General features: G+C 41.1%; 1 protein-coding gene across 2 annotated transcripts in view; it reads left to right on the top strand.

Moving 5' to 3' along the window:
• Positions 1 to 25,630, top strand: part of ano1a (anoctamin 1, calcium activated chloride channel a) — a 72,583-nt gene that overhangs the window by 4,010 nt on the left and 42,943 nt on the right. For both annotated transcript variants that reach the window (XM_038269213.1, XM_038269214.1), the window contains exons 2-8: positions 7,407 to 7,754; positions 10,054 to 10,152; positions 14,287 to 14,438; positions 16,050 to 16,104; positions 16,492 to 16,543; positions 17,646 to 17,701; positions 22,522 to 22,563. In XM_038269213.1, the coding sequence (XP_038125141.1) occupies positions 7,407 to 7,754; positions 10,054 to 10,152; positions 14,287 to 14,438; positions 16,050 to 16,104; positions 16,492 to 16,543; positions 17,646 to 17,701; positions 22,522 to 22,563 (804 nt within the window). The remainder of the gene's footprint in view (positions 1 to 7,406; positions 7,755 to 10,053; positions 10,153 to 14,286; positions 14,439 to 16,049; positions 16,105 to 16,491; positions 16,544 to 17,645; positions 17,702 to 22,521; positions 22,564 to 25,630) is intronic.

The raw sequence follows: 25,630 nt of genomic DNA on the forward strand, positions 1-25,630 counted from the left end.
AAAACCAGCTGATTGCATCGACTCATTGACTCTTCAGCAATCCCTCACAGTAAGCATGCTTGTAGCAACAGTGGAGAGGAAAACTCCCTTTGAACAGGAAGAAACCTCCAACAGAACCAGGCTCAGTGTCAGCCAGGCAGACGAGCTCCAAGCCAGCTCCCATGTCAGAGGATGAAGAGAGCACATCCAGTTAGTCACAGTCAGAGAAACAGGACTACACTGGAAAACAGGCCAAGCTCCAACATCTAGAAACAAAGGTGTTGATGGCAGCAGCACAGCTGATATTTCTCTCCAGGATGGAGTCACAGCCAAACAGGAACAGACCAGATGAAGCTACTATGAGAAAAAGCAGAGAGAGCAGAACGTTAGAGATTGAACTAACAGATTCTGCAGAGTGGGAGAATAGAGATAGAATGAAGCAGAATGATGAAAAAGGGGTCCCTATGTCCTCCAGCAGTCTAAGCCTATAGCAGCAGAACTATAGAGATCATGTTTGAAGGGTGGCCCAGCAGATATCAGACGGTGCAAACATATTCTTTTTCTCTATTTTTTTATGGTTATTTCTGGTATTTAACTTGGTGAATAAAGCTAAATATTAATTAATTTATGATGTTAACCTAAACATATCTGTTACCTGTTGGTGTATAGATCTGTAGAAACATCAAATGGCGTGCTAAAGTGGAAGGCTACTGCTCTCCTGCTTCCTTTATTCTGCATCTTTTCAGCTAAACTTGCATGCAGTTTTCATGAACTTTATGTTTTTATAGGCTTGTGTTTTAAGTGTTCTGCTCTTAGAGAGCTGAATTCCACCTCAATCAGGCTAGAAGAAGCAGTAACGTTGACTTTTCTTTTGTCGTGTATTTCTGAAATGAAAATTTCTCACTGGTTGTAGAAAATTGAGATTCATTGGATGATGTTCACTTATGTCCTGATTTGATTATTTAGGGCAGCTTGCCTCATTGTCATGTTTGAGTGGGAGGGGATCTTCTAAAACCATGGGAAAACGAAAGTTACTGCTGTAACTACAGCTCTATGAATCCCGGATGACAGTATGGATGAAATAGAAATATTCTTCAGATCTTTCAACCCTTATTTGAAGCTTTTGGTTGTAGTCTAACTTAAGCCCAGGTGGTCTTACATATGAGAAGTAAAGTAAAAGCAGCTCCCAAGCTGAACATTTGAAAAACAATTGTTTTATTTGTGTGACAGAAAGGCACTGAGGAATAGTGTTCAAGTGGAACCCCTATTTTAAATGTCACCATGTCTGATTTATAGGCTGAATAAGTTGAAGCATGGTTGTTCCACAAAGGTTTTAGTGGGCGGAGTGTTCGGAGGAAATGGGATTTTAACACAATCCCAAAAGTGCAAAAATCTATTTTTCTGCTCATAAAAGTGAATCTGATCAGACAAATATGCTGATTTCCATTATTGGAGACCTTCTGCATGAGATAAAGCCTTTGCTCTTAAGATTTAATCGTTGGTTCATTGAAATTTACCAATAAAATCACCAAACTGAACAGAAAATAAGAACAACGGAGCAGCTTATGTAACGCATGCCGGTTACATCAGCTGAAATGGTCTCACAATGACACAATGACCTCTGACCCCTCCTTAGAAAGGTCTTAGCCTCTAGTTTCCAATGATGCCGCCATTAGGGGGTGTGGTCAAAATGAATACCTGCTGTTGCATTACTCAGTCACACATGTCAGGTGGAATTTTTAAATATCATTTTATTTTTTTTTACACGGCTATAACCCCTTGGGGTTATGTCCAAATTCTGATGCTTGCTCAGTCATTGTGTTTTAGTGCCACGGTTTTGGACTGAGGCCCACAATCATTGCCTTTCTCATGTACAGGAGGCGCACCGGTTCAAGGAGAGAACCGGCTTAGTTCCATAGCAGATGGTTCATTATCCCCGCCTCACTCGGTCCCCTACATGTCCAAACACCTCGGCGTGAATCGTATTGGACGCTTCCTCCATGTTTCTGTGAAATCCAGCAGGGAGCGAGAAACTGCTGAGCTGAGGATGGATCAGCAGCGTTGGTGTGGTGTGTGTGTCTTTGTGTGTTGCTGACATATGTGGGGGAGGCTGTGTGCTTTAAGAAACCCAAAGGAAAGAAGAGCCTCAATTCCCGACAGCTTGGTGAGAAATGCACTCCTATTGGCGAGGGATGCATGCACCACAGCTTCCCCATCTGCCCTCAGAGAAGGAGCCTTTGACCTCCGCAGCTATGACTGCTTCCTGTTTAGAGAGGGCTGAAGATGCGTGTGAATCTGGGGATAACACACACACACACCAGCGTCTCACTGGGTTACGATGGTGAACTCAGAGCTGGTGGACAGGAAGTCTGCTTCTTAGAACAGAAGCTGCTTCTCAATGTTTTTATATCTTCCCAGCTGTTGGATATTTTTTAAGCCATTCTGTAGAGCTGCACTTCCTCTATACTGACTGCAGAATTATTAGGCAGGTTGGATTTTTCAGGATAATTTTTTTTTATTATTGGGCCACAATGGTGTTCTCAATCAACCCAAAAGACTCCTCAATATCAAAGTTTCATATTTTTGGAAGATGATGTGTTTTTTTTTGTGTTTTTTTTTCCAGATTTGGCCATTTAATGAGGATGTCTGTGTGTGCAGGTAAATATTACTGTGCAGAATTATTAGGCAACGTAATAAAAAACAAATAGATACCATCTCACTTGTTTATTTTCACCAGGTAAACCAATATAACTACTCAAAATTCATAAACATTTGCGACGTTCAAAAAATAAAATAAAACAGTGACCAATCTAGCCACCTTTCTCCACCATGACGCTCTAAAGCCTTCCATCCATAGATTCTGTCAGTCTTGATCTGTTTGCGATCCTCATTGCGTGCAACAGCCACCACAGCCTCCCAGACACTGTTTTCCCTCCCTGTAGATCTCACCTTTCATGAAGGACCACAGGTTTTCCATAGGGTTCAGATCAGGTGATCAAGGGGGCCATGTCATTATTTTTTCTCCTTTTACACTTTTTCTGGCCGCCACGCTGTGGTGTATTCTGATGCGTGTGACAGAGCATCAGCCTGCAGGAATATCAAGTTTTTCTTGAATGATGGCGACTTCTTCTTGTTCCACTGTTTGAAGAAGGTGTCTTCCAGAAACTGGCAGTAGGTCTGGGAGTTGATCTTGACTCCATCATCAACCTGAAAAGGTCCCACAGGCTCATCTTTGATAGCAGCCCATAGCATTACCCCACCTCCACCTTGCTGGCGCCTGAGTGGATAAGGAACTTGCTGCCCTTTACTGATCCAGCCTGGTGCCCATCCATCCATCTGGCCCATCTAGACTCTCTCTCATTCCATCAGACCAAAACACCTTGGAGAAATCAGTCTGCAGATATTTCTTGGCCCAATGTTGACTGTTTGTCTTGTGTGTCTTGTTCAAAGGTGGCCTTTTTTCGGCTTTCCTTACCTTGGCCAGGTCCCTGAGTATTGAGCACCTTGTGCTTCTCGGTGCTCAAGACATGTTGCAGCTCTGAAATATGGCCCAACTGGTGGCTAATGGCTTCCTGGCAGCTTCACGCTTGATCATTCTCAATTCATGGGGAGATATTTTGCGTCTTCTTTTTTCAACACGCTTCTTGCTCCCCTGTTGGCTATTTGCTATGAACCGCTTGATTTTGCGATGACCCTGTTTCAAAAACTTGGCCATTTCCAAACTGCTGCTCCCCTCTGAAAGACATCTGACAATTTTTGACTTTGGACTAGAGTCTGTCAAATCTCTTTTCTGACCCATTCTGCCAAAGGAAAGGAAGTTGCCTAATAATAAAGCACACCTTATATAGGGTGTTGATGTCATTAGGCCACGCCCCTTCTCATTACAGAGATGCATCCAACCTGATTTACTTCATTGGTAGATGGTTTTCAAGCCTATACAGCTTGGAGGAGGACAACATGTATGAAAAGGATGATGTGGTGGAAATACTCATTGCCTAATAATTCTGCACACAGTGTATAGCTGTTGGAGCTTGGCTGTTTTTCAGTGTTTAGTCCTGTTTTTCTCCTACAGCTATGGGCTCAGCTTCTACTGGGACTAACTCTTTGTTCTCTCTTTCATCCTTCGACATGAAGCTGGCTCAGAGCTCATCTGATTAACTCTTTCTTACACAGAAAGGGCCGCCTGTGGAGCTAGCGTAGCGTTAGCTCCTCTAACATAGAAAGTGTTTATAGATCAGGGCAAACTTTAGTTGAACGACAAATGTTGAAGACATTTATTATTTGACGGCTGATGCTTGGGGAAGGTTCATAGGTCATGTGGGGGGAAAATCAGCCAAGAAAAAAAATCGGCCATCATCTCCTCATTGAGGAGATGATGAAAGAGCGGCTGAGGGAGGTGAATGTAAGGAGACCAGGTGGTTTTTTCCACGCATCACCATCGCTGTTAATCTGTGACTCCATGCGTGCCCATCTCACAGCCGATGTGAAAAACATGGTGAAACACATGAATGCTGTGCTTGCTATTATTCAGCCGCTCGACATCGGTGTGAACCGGCCATTCAAAGTAAGGCTGCGAGTGGCGTGGGGAGCGATGGATGACAGACGGAGACCACAGCTTCACAAAAAGTGGAAGGCAGCGCCGGGCAAGTTACGCCACAGTTTGCGGATGGATTGTAGATGCTTGGACTAACGTGTCTGCTGGCACTGTTGGTCGAGCTTTCGCAAAAGCCGGCATCATTTCCAAGGAGCCGCCCGGCACGGAAAGTGAATCTGACAGAGAAGAATGGGAAATTAGCATGTCTGATTTAGTGCAGCTGTTTAATTCAGAAACAGAGGATGATGACTTTGATGGGTTTGATTAATACTTTGTAATAAATACATGAATAAAGCACAATCATACTCAGTTTTGCTCCCGCTCTATTTTTAAATACGCAGTAGAGGTATTTAAACGTAGTAGAGGACATGTACCTGTATATAAAACCCGCGCCCTATAGTCGCCTTATGTGTGTGTTAAATACAGTAATGGCACACAGAGCGATAGCACTTTAGTACGGTGCACCATATGGTCGTGAAGATACGGTAATGACTTGAACCGCCGGCAAAAAAACATGTCTTTCAGTGATTTCATGAGAACTCTGAGATCTCTCTTTTTGCAATTGTTCTCACATGAAACTTCATGTTAATCACAAACCTTTGGGTAAAAACTTTATACTTCCCTATTTTCCCAGAGATCCTTCCGCTTCCTCATGCCAATAGCATGTTAAAGGAACTCTGTCAGAAACCGTGAAACCTTCATTCTGTTGAACCTTAAATCTACCTACTCTGTTCTGAGCTGCAGAGACTATGTGTAGCACTGAAACTTACCTATTTGCATAAAAGCTGTATGGATGTTAACCTCTGCCAGACTCTGCTCTGCTTCTATGCTGAGCTTCGCATCAGCTTCCGCACATCGTGCTCTGGTTGTGCGCGCCGGGCTCCGTTTGTGCACGCCGGCGCTGGTTGTGCACATCCGGCTCTGGTTGTGAGTGCCGGGCTCTGGTTGTGAGCGCCGGGCTCCAGTTGTGCACATCGGGCTCCGCTTGTGCACATCGGGCAGTGGTTGTGCGCGCCGGGCTCCGTTTGTGCACGCCGGCTCTGGTCGTGCACATCCGGATCTGGTTGTGAGCGCCGGGCTCCAGTTGTGCACATCGGGCTCCGGTTGTGCGCGCTGGCTCTGGTTGTGCACGTCGGACTCTGGTTGTGCACGTCGGGCTCTGGTTGTGCGCGCTGGGCTCTGGTTGTGCGCGCTGGGCTCTGGTTGTGCACATCGGGCTCTGGTTGTGCACATCGGGCTCTGGTTGTGCACATCGGGCTCTGGTTGTGCACGTCGGGCTCCGGTTGTGCACGTCGGGCTCTGGTTGTGCACGTCGGGCTCCGGTTGTGCGCGCCGGGCTCTGGTTGTGCACTTTTGGCTCCATCTCTGCTCTCGTGACTTGTTTAAGTCAAGTAAATGAACCTAAGCAGGCAGCCAATCAAAGGCGTTCATCCAGTCAAAGTAATCCTTGCAAACCTTCATCCATGTAATGGAAACGAGCAGTAAAACAAAATACTGCAGAGGCAGAGATTACAAAACGCTTTGATTTAAGAATGAATCCATCAGACTGTAATAAAATAAACACTATAATGTTCTGTGTTCTACATTTAATATACTGAAAAACTTTAATATTTTTCAAAATCATTTAGTAGCTGGAGAAAAAAAATCTAAATTTTAGTTTGATTTTCCAGCTCTTGTAATTAATGCAGCTCTTTCTTTGCTCTCCACCAAATAAACAGCTGTACTGTATGCAGAAATAGTGTTGAGTTCGAGGTTACATACAGTAGCCCAACAATAGACATGCATTAAAGCCTGGAATTCAACGCTATTTCTGACATTTTGAATTGAAAAAGCTTCCTGGATTCAATTCTATTCAGTTTATTTCTATAGCCCCAATTCACATCATGTCATCTCAGGTCACTTTACGATTCACCAGATCATCCAGGCAGATTGATTCAGTTTTCTATCTAACAAGCTGATTGCATCGACTCATTGACTCTTCAGCAATCCCTGGATGGAAGAGAAACATCTTCAAACTTGGAAACAAAGACCAGAGGATTCTTTTTTAACTTTTTTGGAATGACTGTGACCCGGATGACTGGGAATCTGCGTAAATGGGTGAACGACTGAATGTAGTGTAAAGTGCTTTGGTCAAGTCCTCTGACTTGAAAAAGCGTTATATAAGTACCGGCCATTAACCTTTATTTTTTACCATGAAACATGGACATTGTTCCTAAATGTCCAAAATTCTTTTTGTGGTTTATACCAACAGAAATGATGGTGAAAGTGATAAACATGAAAAACCAAAGCTGAAGTGAACCGTGAGGGTTTGTAGTGATGACGGGTCAGTGACCTCCGCTGCAGGCTCAGCTGCCGTACATTATCTGCCATCTTTGACCTGCTTCAAACCAAAGGGCAACTTTTACAGAAACCTTTGGTGTTTTTCTCCGGATTGGGTTTAATCTGAAAACGGTTTGTAGGATTGAGGCAGCAGTAATCAGAAGGAGACCATATGGACCAAATCATCAATAGATGGATTTAGGTTGAACCTTCTTCAGTGACGGTGTGTGGCCCTGTGAAAAGTTGGTTTGGTTTGTCTCTAATCAGGACAGACCTGTCCGCCTCCACCCCTGATCACTGCTGGCCCATTTAGAGAAGCTAGAGGAACTAGGAGGAAGGTTCCACCTGAAATCTGAGCAGAAGTGTGCAGGTCAAATCTCTTCCTGTTTCATGTTGTCTGGAATCAGAATGAAGGTACGTGTGTGAGACGGGTAGTTGATGTTGACCTGTTTAGCTTTTCTGAGATGTTGGCTGGACGTGTTTCTGATTTTCATCGTCGTCTTCTTTTTTCTAGCCAATGAAAAGTCTTGATGTGAATGACGGCTCTCTGCTGCATGCGCCCCTTGGTCCCTACTTCTCTGATGGACAGCGCCGTGTGGACTATGTTCTGACCTATAGCGTCCAGAAGCCCAACGGGGTCCGACGGCCGTCCTCCAAGCCCAGCGAGGGCAACATGTTTGAAAGGCTACGGCGCAGCATGAGCACAAGGAGCAGCAAGGCGCCGCTGCAGCCCAGGGAGGACCCGGAGGTCGCCGCCACGGAGCAACAGGATAATTATCATGAGGGCGACAAGCGCTTCAAGAGGGACGAGTTTGAGCAGAACCTGCAGGAGATCGGTCTGGAGCTGGAGAAGGATGAGTCGGTGAGAGAAAATGGTTTCATAAAACTTTCAGCAGATTGAATTTCTGTCAATCTATTTCTAATCTATTTCATTTCTAATCCCGGTGTTGGAAAGAATGTCACTTTAATACATCTGTTGCTTGTTTAAAGTGTTTCTTTAAATTGATCTTAGTGTGCACTGCAAAAATTTAAATCTAAAAAGTTGTTTTGTTTCTTAAAATAAGTGGATTTTTTCTTGATTCAAGCAGGTAAGTGAAACATTTTGCCAATGGAACAAGAAAATTTACATTAAAATAAGAAAAAACTTTTGCATTGTATTATTTCAAGTGCAAATTATCTTATTTTAAGATTAAAATAACTCATTCCATTGGCAGATCATCTTATTTACCTGCTCAGATTAAGGGTACATACGCTTTATTTAAAGGGGAACACAGTTTTTACATTGGGTCCTTGATTTTCCGTTATTTCATCATGTTCTACTCACCCATATGAGTTTAGTGTCATTTGGAGCCGTTCATAAAGAATAAATGATGAACAGTTTAGTTTGTGCCTTCAAGTCGTTGCCCATAGGAAGACGTTACTTGGATATAACCTAACGGAATATCTTCAGAACGGCTCCAAATGACACTAAACTCATATGGGTGAGTAGAACATGATGGAATAACGGAAAATCAAGGAGCCAATGGAAAAAAAAAAAACCTGCGTTCCCTTTTAAGAAATCTGTACCTATTTCCAGATTGTTTTAGCAGTGCACTGCCAGCTTTCAGCCATTTTTATTTCTTTACCTCACATCAAGGTTTTTTATGTACCAGGGCTGCTCTGCTGGCATCAGACACTTTAACAGCTTAGAATGTGAATGATTGGTTTCCATAAAGCGGAAGAAGGCTGGAAGGAACCGAAGGCAGAGGTTTAACACGGGAAAGGATTCAGTTCCCTGAAAAAGATCATGTTGCATGAGTGGAGTTATGGATCGGAGGCAGCAGTAAAGCAGTTAAAAGCAAGGGCCGCACCTTAAGGTGCTTCTTTAGAGAGGAGCTGGTGGTCTGAAACACAGAAATTAGATTATTTCAGCCCAGATTGGGAAGTTTCAGCCATAATCCAGGAGCAACACATTTAAGGACTAATTGATATCACCTGGAAGGCAATATCTAATCCAGTTCTGTTATTAAAAGAATGTCGCTGGTTTTAAATGTAGTGTTAGCATCAATGAGGTCCCTTTGTGAGTCGGTTTATTCTAGATAGATTATAACCGATAAAATAACAGGTTATTTTATGGTTAATGTGCATCTTTAACTTATACTAGATCTGAGGCCTTCATAAATGTCTGTTTTTACATCAGTTATAGTAACTTTCAATATTAGGGATTTACGTAGGGTTGCCAACCGTCCCTTGAAAAACAGAATGGTTCCGTATTTAGAAATAGAAATACCTGTCCCATATTTAGTGGAAAAGAAACGCACTTTGTCCCGTATTACTGTGAGACTAAATAAAAATAGTAAAATGCTAATGGAAAATGAAGAACAAGGGCACGTTAGATACAAAACTTACGGTAAACTTGTTCCCCTCCCTCACCTGTGTTGTGACTAATGAGCTGACAACATAAATGTCCAGAATCCCCTCATCCCATTGGTCACTTGGCTAACTTCACTGTTTGAAGTGAAGCAGGACAGATTGATGTTTAAGATACTTATTTTATTCAGCAAAGTTTATTTTTTTATTAAAGTGAATTGCTGGATAATAATTTGTTTTCCATGTGTAAATTTTATTCACAAATATGCAGATTTGAGTCAAATAGTTAAAAATATAATTTCTCACACAAAGGGGGGCTAAAATCAACTACGCCAGGGGGGGTGGAGGCAATCGGATCAGCTGGAATGCACGAGGGGTCCCTTTTCTTTTCCTTTTTTGTCAGGGAGTTGGCAACCCTAGATTTGCGCCATCAGACACTAATGAGACCGAGGTGGGGGAAAAGTCTTTTCTTAGTCCTCCTAATCATCATCTAAAATAGTTTTAATGTTAACCTTTGTTAGTTTGACTCCTTCAACGTCTCCATCATCTCAGCTCTGTGTGTGCTTCTAGCTAGAAGTCTTTGATTGGGTACACCTTGGTGTAAAACATCTCTATGCTTTGCAGGGCGCGGCCATCAGGCTTTTAGCTAGCAGTTTACCTCATTGGACCTGCTCTGGGTCTGTCTGGATAGAGCCGATCGGTCAAATGTATCATCAGTAGATTATTACATACTTGATGGAGAAGCAGCAGCTCTCTGCTCTCTTTCACATCAATATTAACCTTTTATTTCTGTGAATAACTCTCAATTCCAGAGTAAATTCCCAGGAATCGGCTTCCTTAAGATCCACGCTCCTTGGACCGTTTTGTGTAGAGAGGCCGAGATCATGAAGCTGAAGATGCCAACAAAGAAGGTATTTCATTCACCAGGCCTTGATTCCATAAAAAATCTTATTTTCTTTACATTCAGTTCAGTATTAATATCATCAATGAAGGCCAAATCGTTGAAAAGTTTGCAGGTATTTAAACCAGTTAGAACTTGTTTGCACACATAAAGTGATATTGATGTTCAGTTCAGCAGATGGAGAACCAGCAACCTCTAATGAGCACACAGTAGAGACTGATGAATGGAGGACATGCAAATGGAAACGTTTACTACATGCAAAGCGTTTGGTTTACTTTGATCTAATCAGAAAATCCAAAGCAGCCACAGTTTTTACATCTTTTTTTAGTACTTTAAAGAGCATTAAGCTGTTATATTTGTAGAAAACCCGCCTCCTAAAGGAGCCTGTTGCCGCAGTATACCGCATTAAGCTGTTAAATTTGCAGCAATACCTCCTCCTAAATGAGCATGCAGCCAAAGCGTACAGCTTTATGCAGCTGCAGCAGTATAGTGCATTAAGCTGTTACATTTGCAGCAATTCCTATAACGCATTAAGCTGTTACATTTGCAGCAATTCCTATACCGCATTAAGCTGCTAAATTTGCAGGCATACCTCCTCCACAATCAACATGCGGCCACAGTGTACGGCTTTAAGCTGCAGCAGCAGTATACCACATTACGCTGTTACATTTTCAGCAATTTCCCCTCCTAAATGAACATGCAGCAGCAGTATATCACATTTTGCGGTTATATTTGCAGCAATTTCTATACCGCATTAAGCTGTTACATTTTCAGCAATTCCCCCTCCTGAATGAGCATGCAGCAGCAGTATACCACATTTTGCTGTTATATTTGCAGCAATTCGTATATCGCATTAAACTGTTAAATTTGCAGCAATTCCTCCTCCTAAATGAGCATGCGGCAGCGGTATATTGCATTTAGCCATTACATTTGCAGCAATACCTCCTCCTAAATCAACATGCGGCCACAGTGTACGGCTTTAAGCTGCAGCAGCAGTATACCACATTACGCTGTTACATTTTCAGCAATTCCCCCTCTTAAATGAGCATGCAGCAGCAGTATACCACATTTTGCTGTTATATTTGCAGCAATTCGTATATCGCATTAAGCTGTTAAATTTGCAGCAATTCCTTCTCCTAAATGAGCATGCGGCAGCGGTATATCGCATTTAGCCATTAAATTTGCAGCAATACCTCCTCCTAAATCAACACACGGCCACAGTGTACGGCTTTAAGCTGCAGCAGCAGTACACCACATTACGCTGTTACATTTTCAGCAATTCCCCCTCCTAAATGAGCTTGCAGCAGCAGTATACCACATTTTGCTGTTATATTTGCAGCAATTCCTATACCGCATTAAGCTGTTACATTTTCAGCAATTCTCCCTCCTAAATGAACATGCAGCAGCAGTATACCACATTTTGCTGTTATATTTTCAGCAATTCCCCCTCTTAAATGAGCATGCAGCAGCAGTATACCACATTTTGCTGTTATATTTGCAGCAATTCGTATATCGCATTAAGCTGTTAAATTTGCAGCAATTCCTTCTCCTAAATGAGCATGCGGCAGCGGTATATCGCATTTAGCCATTAAATTTGCAGCAATACCTCCTCCTAAATCAACACACGGCCACAGTGTACGGCTTTAAGCTGCAGCAGCAATACACCACATTACGCTGTTACATTTTCAGCAATTCCCCCTCCTAAATGAGCTTGCAGCAGCAGTATACCACATTTTGCTGTTATATTTGCAGCAATCCCTATACCGCATTAAGCTGTTACATTTTCAGCAATTCTCCCTCCTAAATGAACATGCAGCAGCAGTATACCACATTTTGCTGTTATATTTTCAGCAATTCCCCCTCTTAAATGAGCATGCAGCAGCAGTATACCACATTTTGCTGTTATATTTGCAGCAATTCGTATATCGCATTAAGCTGTTAAATTTGCAGCAATACCTCCTCCTAAATCAACACACGGCCACAGTGTACGGCTTTAAGCTGCAGCAGCAGTACACCACATTACGCTGTTACATTTTCAGCAATTCCCCCTCCTAAATGAGCTTGCAGCAGCAGTATACCACATTTTGCTGTTATATTTGCAGCAATTCGTATATCGCATTAAGCTGTTAAATTTGCAGCAATTCCTCCTCCTAAATGAGCATGCGGCAGCGGTATATCGCATTTAGCCATAACATTTGCAGCAATACTTCCTCCTAAATCAACACACAGCCACAGTGTACGGCTTTAAGCTGCAGCAGCAGTATACCACATTACGCTGTTACATTTTCAGCAATTCCCCCTCCTAAATGAGCATGCAGCAGCAGTATACCACATTTTGCGGTTATATTTGCAGCAATTTCTATACCGCATTAAGCTGTTAAATTTGCAGCAATACCTCCTCCTAAATGAGCATGCAGCCAAAGCGTACAGCTTTATGCAGCTGCAGCAGTATAGTGCATTAAGCTGTTACATTTGCAGCAATTCCTATAACGCATTAAGCTGTTACATTTGCAGCAATTCCTATACCGCATTAAGCTGCTAAATTTGCAGCAATACCTCCTCCACAATCAACATGCGGCCACAGTGTACGGCTTTAAGCTGCAGCAGCAGTATACCACATTACGCTGTTACATTTTCAGCAATTTCCCCTCCTAAATGAACATGCAGCAGCAGTATATCACATTTTGCGGTTATATTTGCAGCAATTTCTATACCGCATTAAGCTGTTACATTTTCAGCAATTCCCCCTCCTAAATGAGCATGCAGCAGCAGTATACCACATTTTGCTGTTATATTTGCAGCAATTCGTATATCGCATTAAACTGTTACATTTTCAGCAATTCCCCCTCCTAAATGAGCATGCAGCAGCAGTATACCACATTTTGCTGTTATATTTGCAGCAATTCCTATACCGCATTAAGCTGTTACATTTTCAGCAATTCTCCCTCCTAAATGAACATGCAGCAGCAGTATACCACATTTTGCTGTTATATTTTCAGCAATTCCCCCTCTTAAATGAGCATGCAGCAGCAGTATACCACATTTTGCTGTTATATTTGCAGCAATTCGTATATCGCATTAAGCTGTTAAATTTGCAGCAATTCCTCCTCCTAAATGAGCATGCGGCAGCGGTATATCGCATTTAGCCATAACATTTGCAGCAATACTTCCTCCTAAATCAACACACAGCCACAGTGTACGGCTTTAAGCTGCAGCAGCAGTATACCACATTACGCTGTTACATTTTCAGCAATTCCCCCTCCTAAATGAGCATGCAGCAGCAGTATACCACATTTTGCGGTTATATTTGCAGCAATTTCTATACCGCATTAAGCTGTTACATTTTCAGCAATTCCCCCTCCTAAATGAGCATGCAGCAGCAGTATACCACATTTTGCTGCTATATTTGCAGCAATTCGTATATCCCATTAAACTGTTAAATTTGCAGCAATTCCTCCTCCTAAATGAGCATGCGGCAGCGGTATATTGCATTTAGCCATTACATTTGCAGCAATACCTCTTCCTAAATCAACATGCGGCCACAGTGTTCGGCTTTAAGCTGCAGCAGCAGTATACCACATTACGCTGTTACATTTTCAGCAATTCCCCCTCCTAAATGAGCTTGCAGCAGCAGTATACCACATTTTGCTGTTATATTTGCAGCAATTCCTATACCGCATTAAGCTGTTACATTTTCAGCAATTCTCCCTCCTAAATGAGCATGCGGCAGCAGTATACCACATTTTGCTGTTATATTTGCAGCAATTCGTATATCTCATTAAGCTGTTAAATTTGTAGCAATTCCTCCTCCTAAATGAGCATGCGGCAGCGGTATATCGCATTTAGCTGTTAAATTTGCAGCAATTCCTATACCGCATTAAGCTGTTAAATTTGCAGCAATACCTCCTCCACAATCAACATGCCGCCACAGTGTACGGCTTTAAGCAGCAGCAGCAGTATACCACATTACGCTGTTACATTTTCAGCAATTCCCCCTCCTAAATGAGCATGCAGCAGCAGTATACCACATTTTGTTGTTATATTTGCTGCAATTCCTATACCACATTAAGCTGTTACATTTGCAGCAATTGCTCCTAAATAAAAGAATCCTCCTTCAAGTAACAGTTTTCTGTCTTTTTCGTAGGTGTATGAAGTCAAACCAAGCAGCAACATAGTGGAGAAAATCCGACGGTTCATCCACAAAGTCACGGATCCGCTCCACCCCAAAGTGGGTCCCAAACGGCGGGAAGATGAGAAATCGCTCTCGCTTCCTTTTTCAAGGGAGAAGCAACATCTGTGAGTAGAACGTCTGTCCTTTCATCCCTTGATCGTAGAAGTGCTTGATAATCTCCGGTAGTTTAAAAGCAGAAAAGGCAGCCTGATGAATCTATAGGATCTAGTTCTACGGGCGGTCCAGCTCTCTGCTCTGCTCTCTGAGGTCATCAGGGATTGACTCTTTGCTCCTTCTGATGTGAATGGAAGCTGACTGGAAGCTGCAGCATCACACTGGGCCTGAACACGTGAGAGGCTGCAGCTGAGTTTAGTTTAAGGATTAACACCATCACCTTCCTCTCCGCTCATCTATTTCATGGGGCATTGCTGAGACCAGCCTGGGAAATGCCTTATGTTACCAAGAGGACATCAGAAAAATGTTTGTCTTATATAAACTGTTATCAAACAGAGTGTTTATGCAGGACAGCTGCTATAATGAAACAGTGAGGCTGTCAGATAAAGATGATTCAGTCTGACTGCAGGATGCTTTCCTCCAGCAGACAAACTCCACTCTGACTCACTGAGGGCAGTCATGTTCTCCAAACAGTGACTGAGGGTTTAGCATTGAATGTGAGGACCACTTGTGAGGCGTCGTGACTTCATGGCGGCGTCTCTGCTTCTAACCAGCGGAGCGCTGCTGGGATGTATGGAGGAGAGAGTGGGCAGTGAGGAGCTAAATTTATCCTCTGACTAACGGCTTCCACATTTCTTCATCTGTTCTGGAGGCACTATGGGACGGATCCCTGAGATCAGGCTGATGGTTTAACCCAATCAGAGGGACCCTCCGTATTCTTGGAGGGTTTCTCTTTTCTTGGATCAGTCAACAGTCAAATATCTATTATTATTAAGAATTAAGGTTGTTCATATGAACAATTAAGTCATTTTCAAACACCTGACTCTCCTGAAAATTGGGGCAGTTAAAGTTTAGGAAATGTTCAGTTTTGTCCATCTAATAATATTCTAATCCAGCGCCTTCATTTATGAGGCCTGACATGATGCATGATTTGTTGCTCATCCATATTTTCCATTTTTCCTTTTTGTTTTTTTTTGTCATACCTTTGTTTTCTAGGCACCCAAAAAAAAATCTTCCATTCAATTAAATTATCCGTTAATTATTATCCGAAACAGGCTGATATTTTAAATTACTATATGAAATAAGAGAAACAAAACTTTCTGACCAAACTTTATACCGTTGAGCTGAGACATCTGGTCTGCTTTGAGAGGCTCTGCGTCCCTGCGGCACGTCGGGCTTCTCTCCCTGTTTCCGTGGAGACGATGCATCTCTCTGTGAACATTAAAATGTCCTCCAGCAAATTTATGCAGACTTCGGTTCTTTGTGGAATTCTGATGCATTGATCCACCTCTTTTTTTTTTTTTTTTTTTTGTCATGAGCAGAACCATTGTGTATATTTAGAAATAAGGCAACATTATATTTATAAACTTTATTAAAATATTATAACATGTAATGTTTGCTATCGAGAGATTAATCTTCAGATCACCCAGGATTGTTTCTATGTGGCTGTTATTTCTAGGCTCCACCCCTATCACTGTGCTGAGATGATGTTCTCTCTCCAATCTTTTTTTCTGGGTTGTTTTTGTAGTAAATTAGGTTCTTTCCTTTTTTCTCTCCCCCAGTTTTGACTTGTCTGACAGAGACCAGTTCTTTGACACCAAGACGAGAAGCTACATTGTAAGTATTCAGCAGAACGGCTGTTAGGAGATGATGATGATCATGTTAAACTGTTCCGTCACAGAGATGAACATCAACCGTCTGCGCTCACAGATAAACACACCCGCCAAACGCCCACACAGGACTAGTCTGTGCATCACTAGTCAATCTGCAGACTGACCTAAATCTGATGAATGTTGTGTTCAGGATCCCAGTCAGGCTGATTAGAACCAGTGGAAACGCTCAGATCTGACTTCAAGCTACATTCAGTAGTGGTCCTGAATCACATCTCTTATTTATTGTCTCCTCAGCATTTATTTCTTGTTTATCCAAGGAGCAAACAATCATCCACTGCAACCAGGTTTCAGTTTTTATTATTTTACTGACTTTACTTTCTTGTATCTGCAGGTCTCTGAAGTCCTGAAGAGGATAAAATGCACCAGACCCAACTACTCTATGGGTAAAGTCTGTCTGAGATACCAGCACAGATATGATGAAATATGTGACATTCTTTGGTGGTTTGTTAAAAACTAAGGTCCGCACGCAGCTAGAAGCATTGGAATTCTGTCACATATATTTAATTCTTTTTATTTTACATTTTGTTGGTCTGCACAGCTTAATGAATTAAAGCAGAGCTACAGACTCGGTTAAAGAAACGCCTTCATTTTAAAGCTGCGTCTGATTATTTTGAAAATGTATTAATCTGTTGATTGTTTTTTTGATTGAAAATCAGATAGTTTCACATGTTAAGATACAGTAAGGCCTTCATTGGGTCACAGCTTTCTGCTTCAACCCTCTAAGGATGGCGGCGGCTTTTTTCTGCTTTTAAAAGGGGGGGAAGCGGGTCAAATGAGATCGGGAGAAAATGGAGCACTAAGAAGATTTTTTGTTATGAAATGACAAAAAGATGAAACTAAAACTTTTAGAGCTGAGAAGTTTTAGGTGGAGCAGATTAATAAAGGAAAATCATTTTTTTAATCTAAAATGTAAAATGTTAATATTTTTTAAATCTGTCAGATAATGGCACGTTTTACAGTCTCAATTCTTCAGTTAACGATTATCGATTATTAAATTAGTTGACGATTGTTTCGATAATCAATTAATCAGGATTCTTTCAAAGGGAAATAGATGTTTTTTGACGTTTTTTCTCAACCAGCTGTTGTAGATGTTGCAGGTTCTTGAGTCTACGACTGACTGAACAAACTTAAAATCATTAAAATATATTTTTTTCTTTTTAAAAAGATAAAAACTTTAACCCAGCAGAAAGCTGTAACCCAATGGTGAAGGCATAGTTGTATCTTAAAACAACAACATAAAACATATAATACTTGTGAAAAAATAGTTTTTATACATGTTTAAGAGATTTTAAAGCCCCATTTGAAAGACACGTGGAGGAAACGCCATGTGACTGAGTTTTGGTCATTTCTATGAATAGGTGTACCGGGCCCGCCGGGCTTAAGGGGTTAGGCTCTCTGTGGGTTTGGCTCTGGGTGTTCCTGCTGAGTGTGTGTTTGTGTATTTACCTGTTTTCATGCTAATCCTGGTGATCATGCTTCCTACAGGGATCACCAGTCTGCTAGCCAACGGTGTTTACACGTCTGGTTACCCCCTGCATGATGTGAGTACCAACAGCTCATTTCATCCTTTATGATCCCTTCTGGAGGCCCTCGGCCATCACTTCCAACAACCACTGGAAAAAGATAAGGCTGTCTGGGTTCAGGTGGACAGATGTTCTTATATGACTCCTTGTTTCAGCAGCACATTTCTGTAATGTTATCATGTATCCTTTCATAATCCATAAACCCCCCGCTTTGCCAGTTGCATCTAAAATAATCCAAAAACATCCCCTAATAAAAAATTTTTCTAAATGCATGAAGCAGAGCCTCTGTACCCCTTTCCCTCTAATGTTTTAGAAATGATCTGTTTATATATCCTCAGTTTTGAATATTTTTGCAAATCATTTTTTTGCTAAAGTTAATTGGTTCATTGTTTATCAGAAACTCTTCTAAAGTCGCAAAGATGCTGCGCTAAAGAAACTAGCTGTCGGATCATATTCTGCTCTCAAGAGCCTCACCTTCTTCACAAATAACGATAAACGACGAGTTCTAGGCTACTACTACTGGTTTTTAGGCAACCAATGTACAACGCCCCTGATCCACCGTAACCATTATGGGTTGGTATGAGTAAAATGGGATTACCTTTATGGGTTGGTATGAGTAAAATGGGATTACCTTTATGGGTTGGTATGAGTAAAATAGGATTACCTTTATGGGATGGTATGAGTAAAATGGGATTACCTTTATGGGTTGGTATGAGTAAAATAGGATTACCTTTATGGGATGGTATGAGTAAAATGGGATTACCTTTCTGGGTTAGTATGAGTAAAATGGGATTTCCTTTATGGGATGGTATGAGTAAAATGGGATTTCCTTTATGGGATGGTATGAGTAAAATAGGATTACCTTTATGGGTTGGTATGAGTAAAATGGGATTACCTTTCTGGGTTAGTATGAGTAAAATGGGATTTCCTTTATGGGATGGTATGAGTAAAATAGGATTACCTTTATGGGATGGTATTAGTAAAATGGGATTACCTTTATGGGTTGGTATGAGTAAAATGGGATTACCTTTATGGGTTGGTATACTGTAAAATGGGATTACCTTTATGGGTTGGTATGAGTAAAATGGGATTACCTTTATGGGTTGGTATACTGTAAGTAAAATGGGATTACCTTTATGGGATGGTATGAGTAAAATGGGATTACCTTTATGGGATGGTATGAGTAAAATGGGATTACCTTTAAGGGTTGGTATGAGTAAAATGGGATTACCTTTCTGGGTTGGTATGAGTAAAATGGGATTTCCTTTATGGAATGGTATGAGTAAAATAGGATTACCTTTCTGGGTTGGTATGAGTAAAATGGGATTTCCTTTATGGAATGGTATGAGTAAAATAGGATTACCTTTATGGATGGTATGAGTAAAATGGGATTACCTTTAAGGGTTGGTATGAGTAAAATGGGATTTCCTTTATGGAATGGTATGAGTAAAATAGGATTACCTTTATGGGATGGTATGAGTAAAATGGGATTACCTTTAAGGGTTGGTATGAGTAAAATGGGATTACCTTTCTGGGTTGGTATGAGTAAAATGGGATTTCCTTTATGGAATGGTATGAGTAAAATAGGATTACCTTTCTGGGTTGGTATGAGTAAAATGGGATTTCCTTTATGGAATGGTATGAGTAAAATAGGATTACCTTTATGGATGGTATGAGTAAAATGGGATTACCTTTCTGGGTTGGTATGAGTAAAATGGGATTTCCTTTATGGAATGGTATGAGTAAAATAGGATTACCTTTATGGATGGTATGAGTAAAATGGGATTACCTTTAAGGGTTGGTATGAGTAAAATGGGATTACCTTTCTGGGTTGGTATGAGTAAAATGGGATTTCCTTTATGGAATGGTATGAGTAAAATAGGATTACCTTTATGGATGGTATGAGTAAAATGGGATTACCTTTAAGGGTTGGTATGAGTAAAATGGGATTACCTTTCTGGGTTGGTATGAGTAAAATGGGATTTCCTTTATGGAATGGTATGAGTAAAATAGGATTACCTTTATGGATGGTATGAGTAAAATGGGATTACCTTTATGGGTCGGTATGAGTAAAATGGGATTACCTTTATGGGTTGGCAGTGTTGGGCACGTTACTTTGAAAAAGTAATTAGTTATAGTTACTAGTTACTTCTCCCAAAAAGTAACTGAGTTACTAACTAGGTTACTCCACAATAAAAGTAACTAGTTATTAGTAAAAGTAACTATTGCGTTACTTTTGCGTTTCCTCGCCCCCGTAAACCTCACCACCCAGCCCCCACCTTCTCGCCGTGTGTTTCCAAAGCCAGCTGAATAGAGCGGACATTCAGATCCGGTGAGTATATGAAATTAATAACTGGGGATGTCTAATTCTGTAATCCTGTGTGTTTGGGTTGTTATAGATACTGCAACATCTATCTATCCATCTATCTATCTAGATGTATACTCTGTGTGTGACATAAAATATGGATCTCCATCCCTGCCACAAAGGCCATCAAATAATGTTTAAAATAAAAAATACAGTAGGTTGAGAAGGCAGAGTATCCATCCATCCATCCATCCATCCATCCATCCATCCATCCATCAATCCAGATTTCTCCCTTTCTCCATATAGGCTATCATTTCTGGCTGTTGTCAGGTTCATTTGATCGTTCACCCTCTCCATAGTTCTCCTGTGGCGCGAGCACAGAGCGACTGTTGCGCGCCTTTAGCGAGCATGCGCGTTTCCTGTCGCTTGCGCAGTGACTCTTGCCGCCTGCGCTGTGTGGAGATGCAGAGGAAACCGTTATGTGATGGGGAAACGCAGCTCTACGTAACACCGGTATTTCCATGTGGAAAACACTGTTTTGCTGCTGGAGTCATCCTCACTCTCCATCTCTCTGTGTGTGCTGTACGTTAACACCCGCCAGCAGAAACACCCACCTATTCAACTGACAGACGGAATCTCATCCTCCCCTCTCTCATGACAAGGCGCGCACCTCTGGATGACCTAAAAAAATAATCTTTAATATCTCTTAAACAAAAGTAGCACAAACAATATTTTTTTCTGCTCAAATCTGCACTAACGTTGCACTAACCATTCAGTCTATTTGCAGAGTTTTTTGACGTGGGTGGGGTGTCAGCTTCACGCAGCTGCGCACAAGTCCTATCATGAAAAAAGGTTCATTGTGCGACCTGAGTAACGCGCAGTAACGGGGTGCCTGCAATGGTAACTGCGTTATAGTTACAGTCAAAGTAATTAGTTAGATTACTCGTTACTAAAACAAGGTAACGGCGTTAGTAACGCCGTTAGTTTCAACGCCGTTAGTCCCATCACTGTGGGTTGGTATACTGTAAAATGGGATTACCTTTATGGGTTGGTATGAGTAAAATGGGTTTACCTTTATGGGTTGGTATACTGTAAGTAAAATGGGATTACCTTTATGGGATGGTATGAGTCAAATGGGATTACCTTTATGGGATAGTATGAGTAAAGTGTGATTACCTTTATGGGTTGGTATGAGTAAAATGGGATTACCTTTATGGGTTGGTATGAGTAAAATGGGATGACCTTTATGGGTTGGTATGAGTAAAATGGGATTACCTTTATGGGTTGGTATGAGTAAAATGGGATGACCTTTATGGGTTGGTATGAGTAAAGTGTGATTACCTTTATGGGTTGGTATGAGTAAAATGGGATTACCTTTATGGGTTGGTATGAGTAAAATGGGATGACCTTTATGGGTTGGTATGAGTAAAATGGGATTACCTTTATGGGATGGTATGAGTAAAATGGGATTACCTTTATGTGTTGGTATACTGTAAGTAAAATGGGATTACCTTTATGGATTGGTATGAGTAAAATGGGATTACCTTTATGGGTTGGTATGGGTAAAATGGGATTACCTTTATGGGTTGGTATGAGTAAAGTGGGATTACCTTTATGGGTTGGTATGAGTAAAGTGGGATTACAGAATAAGACAACAGTTGAACTCATAGGAAGAAAGCGAACGGCCCAGTCTGCACCAAATATCATGTGTCACTAGATATTATTATAAGAATCAAAGCTAACAATATATGGAGAACTGTTTCTACAGTTAAATAGTCAGACATTAGGAGCGATATTTATGGTTATTTAGCGTGTTTTAAGAGAAAAATAAGGGGGTTATTTTTTTCCAAGTCATTTTTTCCACTATGTCATTCATTCATTTATAAAAAAAAATCTTACTTTGTTGAATAAATATTTAGTTAAATATTTAGTTTGTTAAATAAATATTTAGCTCCGAACTAAATATTTATTTAACAAACTAAATACTTTGCTCGCTTGGTGCCAGCTAAGTATTTAGCGACGATGCAAATTCACTTGCCTAAAAGCAGATACAACCCCTGCCGCATCTTCGTCACACTGACAGGAAATAAGTTAATTTATGAAAAAAATGTAATCAATTCCTAAATGAAAGGTCCTATTTGAAATGGTTTTATTTGACCGTATACATTAGTTTTAAGAAAGGAGCAAATGTTTAATGTGGTGTTAACCTGCACCACAGAGCTACAGCCACACACGGGGCATCACTGTGTTGCCATAGCAACGACTGCTTTCCCTTTATGCTGGAGGGGAGAAGCCGTTCCATTTGTCGTTCACTACCCCCCCTTCATCGAGAGTGACAATGATAGTGAAGGGTTAGTGCTAAGGGGTAGTTTGGGATTCAGCCGACGTCAAAGCGACTAAACTGAAAGCAGTTTCTGGCCTGGAGCCGTAGGAGTTGAATAAATATTCCCAGGATTTTACTTTGATTGTTCATTTCTGCTTTTCGGCATTTGCTAAACATTCTGAAATTTAACACAAACTTTCTCTCTTACAGGGAGACATTGAGGGGGCTAATGCAGAGCCTAATGACAGGAAGGTAAGTGGAACATTTCCAGTACCGGTACTAGTTGGGTTTGGGTCATATAATCCCTGCCTGATCAATACAAGCATAGAAGTACTAGCCTTTTTTGCTGATATAAAATCCTTTTTAAAGACATTGATTTGAACTAAACATTACTATTAATCCTGAAATAAAAGTTCAGTTTGGGATGCAGCCACATCTGTTCCTCGATGACCAGAACCATGAAACCATCTTAAGATCATAAACCTGTAACTGCAGGTTTCCACATCTGGCCGATGAAGCCGTTGTTCTGTCAGACCAGTATACCCATTGTCAGTACCATTTATCCCTATAGTTATTCCCTTATAAAATAGACTTTAAACTGTGGAAGCTCATTGGTAGAATTCTCTTATGACAGAAAGAAGGACACTTGCACACGATTTACATCATTTTGTCCTCCGGCGGGGGGAAACATTCATTTACTATTCGAATTCCTACAGCTGTCTTAAAGGAATAGTACACCCAAAACATAATTAGCCTTCATTTTCTACTCACCCCCATGCTGAACAACACTCTGGAGTACTTTTTTGATATCTCAAATGCATCTGGAGATCTGGGAGGCTTCTTGCTGTCTGCTGACATTCAAATAATGGAGGTCTATGGTGACCGAGACAGAAAGGTCCATAAAAGTCCACAAAAAACGTGTCAATATTCCTCCATACTGCTCGTCCAATGTATTCCAAGTGTCCTGAGTGGGTAGCATCCAGAATTTACTCGAAACGAAGTCATTTAGAATGTTTTTAGAGCATAAACAGTAGTTTATAGGATTTCCTGAAAGCGCGCTCACGACGCTACGGAAGCCGGCAGATCAAACCAGATGAAAGTGCGCATTCAGCGTCTGCTCTTCCAATAATGCAAGCGTAGAAGAAGAAATGTGCTGTTTACCTGTGCAAAAAGAAACAACGAAAGAAAAATATCTGAGGACTTCAGTGTTGAGGAAGAGCATGAGTTCTTTGCCGAGCTGAATGCGCTGGTTTGGTCTGCCGGCTTCCGTAGCGTCGTGAGCGCGCCTGTGCGCGCTTTCAGGAAATCCTATACACTACTGTTTATGCTCTAAAAACATTCTAAATGACTTCGTTTCGAGTAAATTCTGGATGCTACCCACTCAGGACACTTGGAATACATTGGACGAGCAGTATGGAGGAATATTGACATGTTTTTTGTGGACTTTTATGGACCTTTCTGTCTCGGTCACCATAGACCTCCATTATTTGAATGTCAGCAGACAGCAAGAAGCCTCCCAGATCTCCAGATGCATTTGAGATATCAAAAAAGTACTCCAGAGTGTTGTTCAGCATGGAGGTGAGTAGAAAATGAAGGCTAATCATGTTTTGGGTGTACTATTCCTTTAAACACTTCATAATTCAGCGCTACATCGTCAGACATCTCAGTTTCCCCCCAAATGGCAGACACGTACAAAGATTTGTACGTGACCTCCAGCATGCATTATTTCTGTGTCCGGTCCTCTGCATATTATGTGTTGCTAAGAATAAGGCCTTGAAATATGTTTGCACAGTGTGAAAACTATAAAACACCATCAAAACTACCTCAACGGACATGTATCCATTTAGTCATGTACAACAAAAACTATTTAATGACTTTTTGGTGTTTTTTTAAGCATATGGCAAACTGACCTTTAAATAGTTGTTTTTTGTACATGACTAAAGGGTTACACGCCCACTGCAGTAGTTTAAAGTCTATTTTTGGTTGAAAACTAAAGGGATAAATGCAAATCTGACATCTTGCGCATGGGATATGCTGATCTGATGGGGTATGCTGATCTGATCTGATGGGGTATGCTGATCTGATCTGATGGGGTATGCTGATCTGACAGAGCAGCGGCTGATAAACAGATGGTTCAGTCTGCAGCTCTCCTTCACATGCTTAAACCACATAGTGAGAAATACTCCCTCTGCACATCCAACCTGTGCAGATTTGCACATTTCTGAGCCTGCTTCTCTTATAGAAGATGAAAATCAAAGCTCATGGACTTAAAGTCTTCTGCTCTCCGTACATAATTATATTGTAGGTTGCGTCACTAAGGCAACAGTTCAATAAATGTCTCCCATTCCTCTCAAGCATGAGGAAAACCTTTGGTTGGATGTAGAAACAGGCCTGAGCCTCAGATTGCCACTCAAACTCCTCCGCAGGCTGCTGCTTGGTGGTCAAACCACTTCATTGCTGCTCCGCCTGAAGCCGGAGAGCATCAACAGCCGCTGTGCTAATCGGCTACGAGCCGCAGGATCAGAGCTCTAATGACTGAGGAGGAGACGCTCGTTCTGCAGGGATTTATGTTTTACTACATAGAGCTAGATCACACAGAAGTCTGAAGGGAAGCTGTGAAATCAACCGACCTGAAAGCACCAGACAGAATCAGGCAGCTGACCTTACAGTCAGAGTAGAACAACAAACGATTGTTGTTGTTTTTTTCTAAAATGAGAATTAAAAATAAAAAGCTTCGCTGCAATGGAAAAAAAATCTAAATCTCTAAGTAATTTTTCTTAAAATAAGTCCATTTGTTCTTGGATTGAGGAGATAAGAGACATTTTGTCAATTGAACAATTTACATTTAAAATTGTCTTATTTCAAGTGCATATTATCTAATTATCTTATTTTAAGAGTAAATACTCATTCCATTGGCAAACTATCTCATTTACCTACTCAGATTAAGGGCAAATACACTTAATTAATGAAATGTTAACTTGTTTCTTGATCGTTGTTCCGTTGTGATCTGGAGGTGGTTTAATGAGAGACGAGCAGAAAGTAAACTGAAGAAACGTCACAGTAACCAACATCTAATGACCTCAACCTTTGAAAGTCAGTCACTCAACCTTTTCAGTGTTAAAAAGGTTATTATGGGGAGCCATTTGTTGAGTTACGCAATAAAAAGTAGACATATTTATGGTTATTTAGCGAGTTTAACGAGAAAAATAAGGGGGTTATTTTTTCACTCTGATTCTTATAAATGAATGATTGACGCAGTGAAAAGTCCTTTATTTTTCTCTTAGAACACCATCAGGTTTGTTGATTTAATCCCAGTTCT

The sequence above is a fragment of the Cyprinodon tularosa genome, unplaced genomic scaffold, assembly GCF_016077235.1.
Source record: "Cyprinodon tularosa strain WSP-4 unplaced genomic scaffold, ASM1607723v1 ctg724, whole genome shotgun sequence".
Lineage (NCBI taxonomy): Eukaryota > Metazoa > Chordata > Actinopteri > Cyprinodontiformes > Cyprinodontidae > Cyprinodon > Cyprinodon tularosa.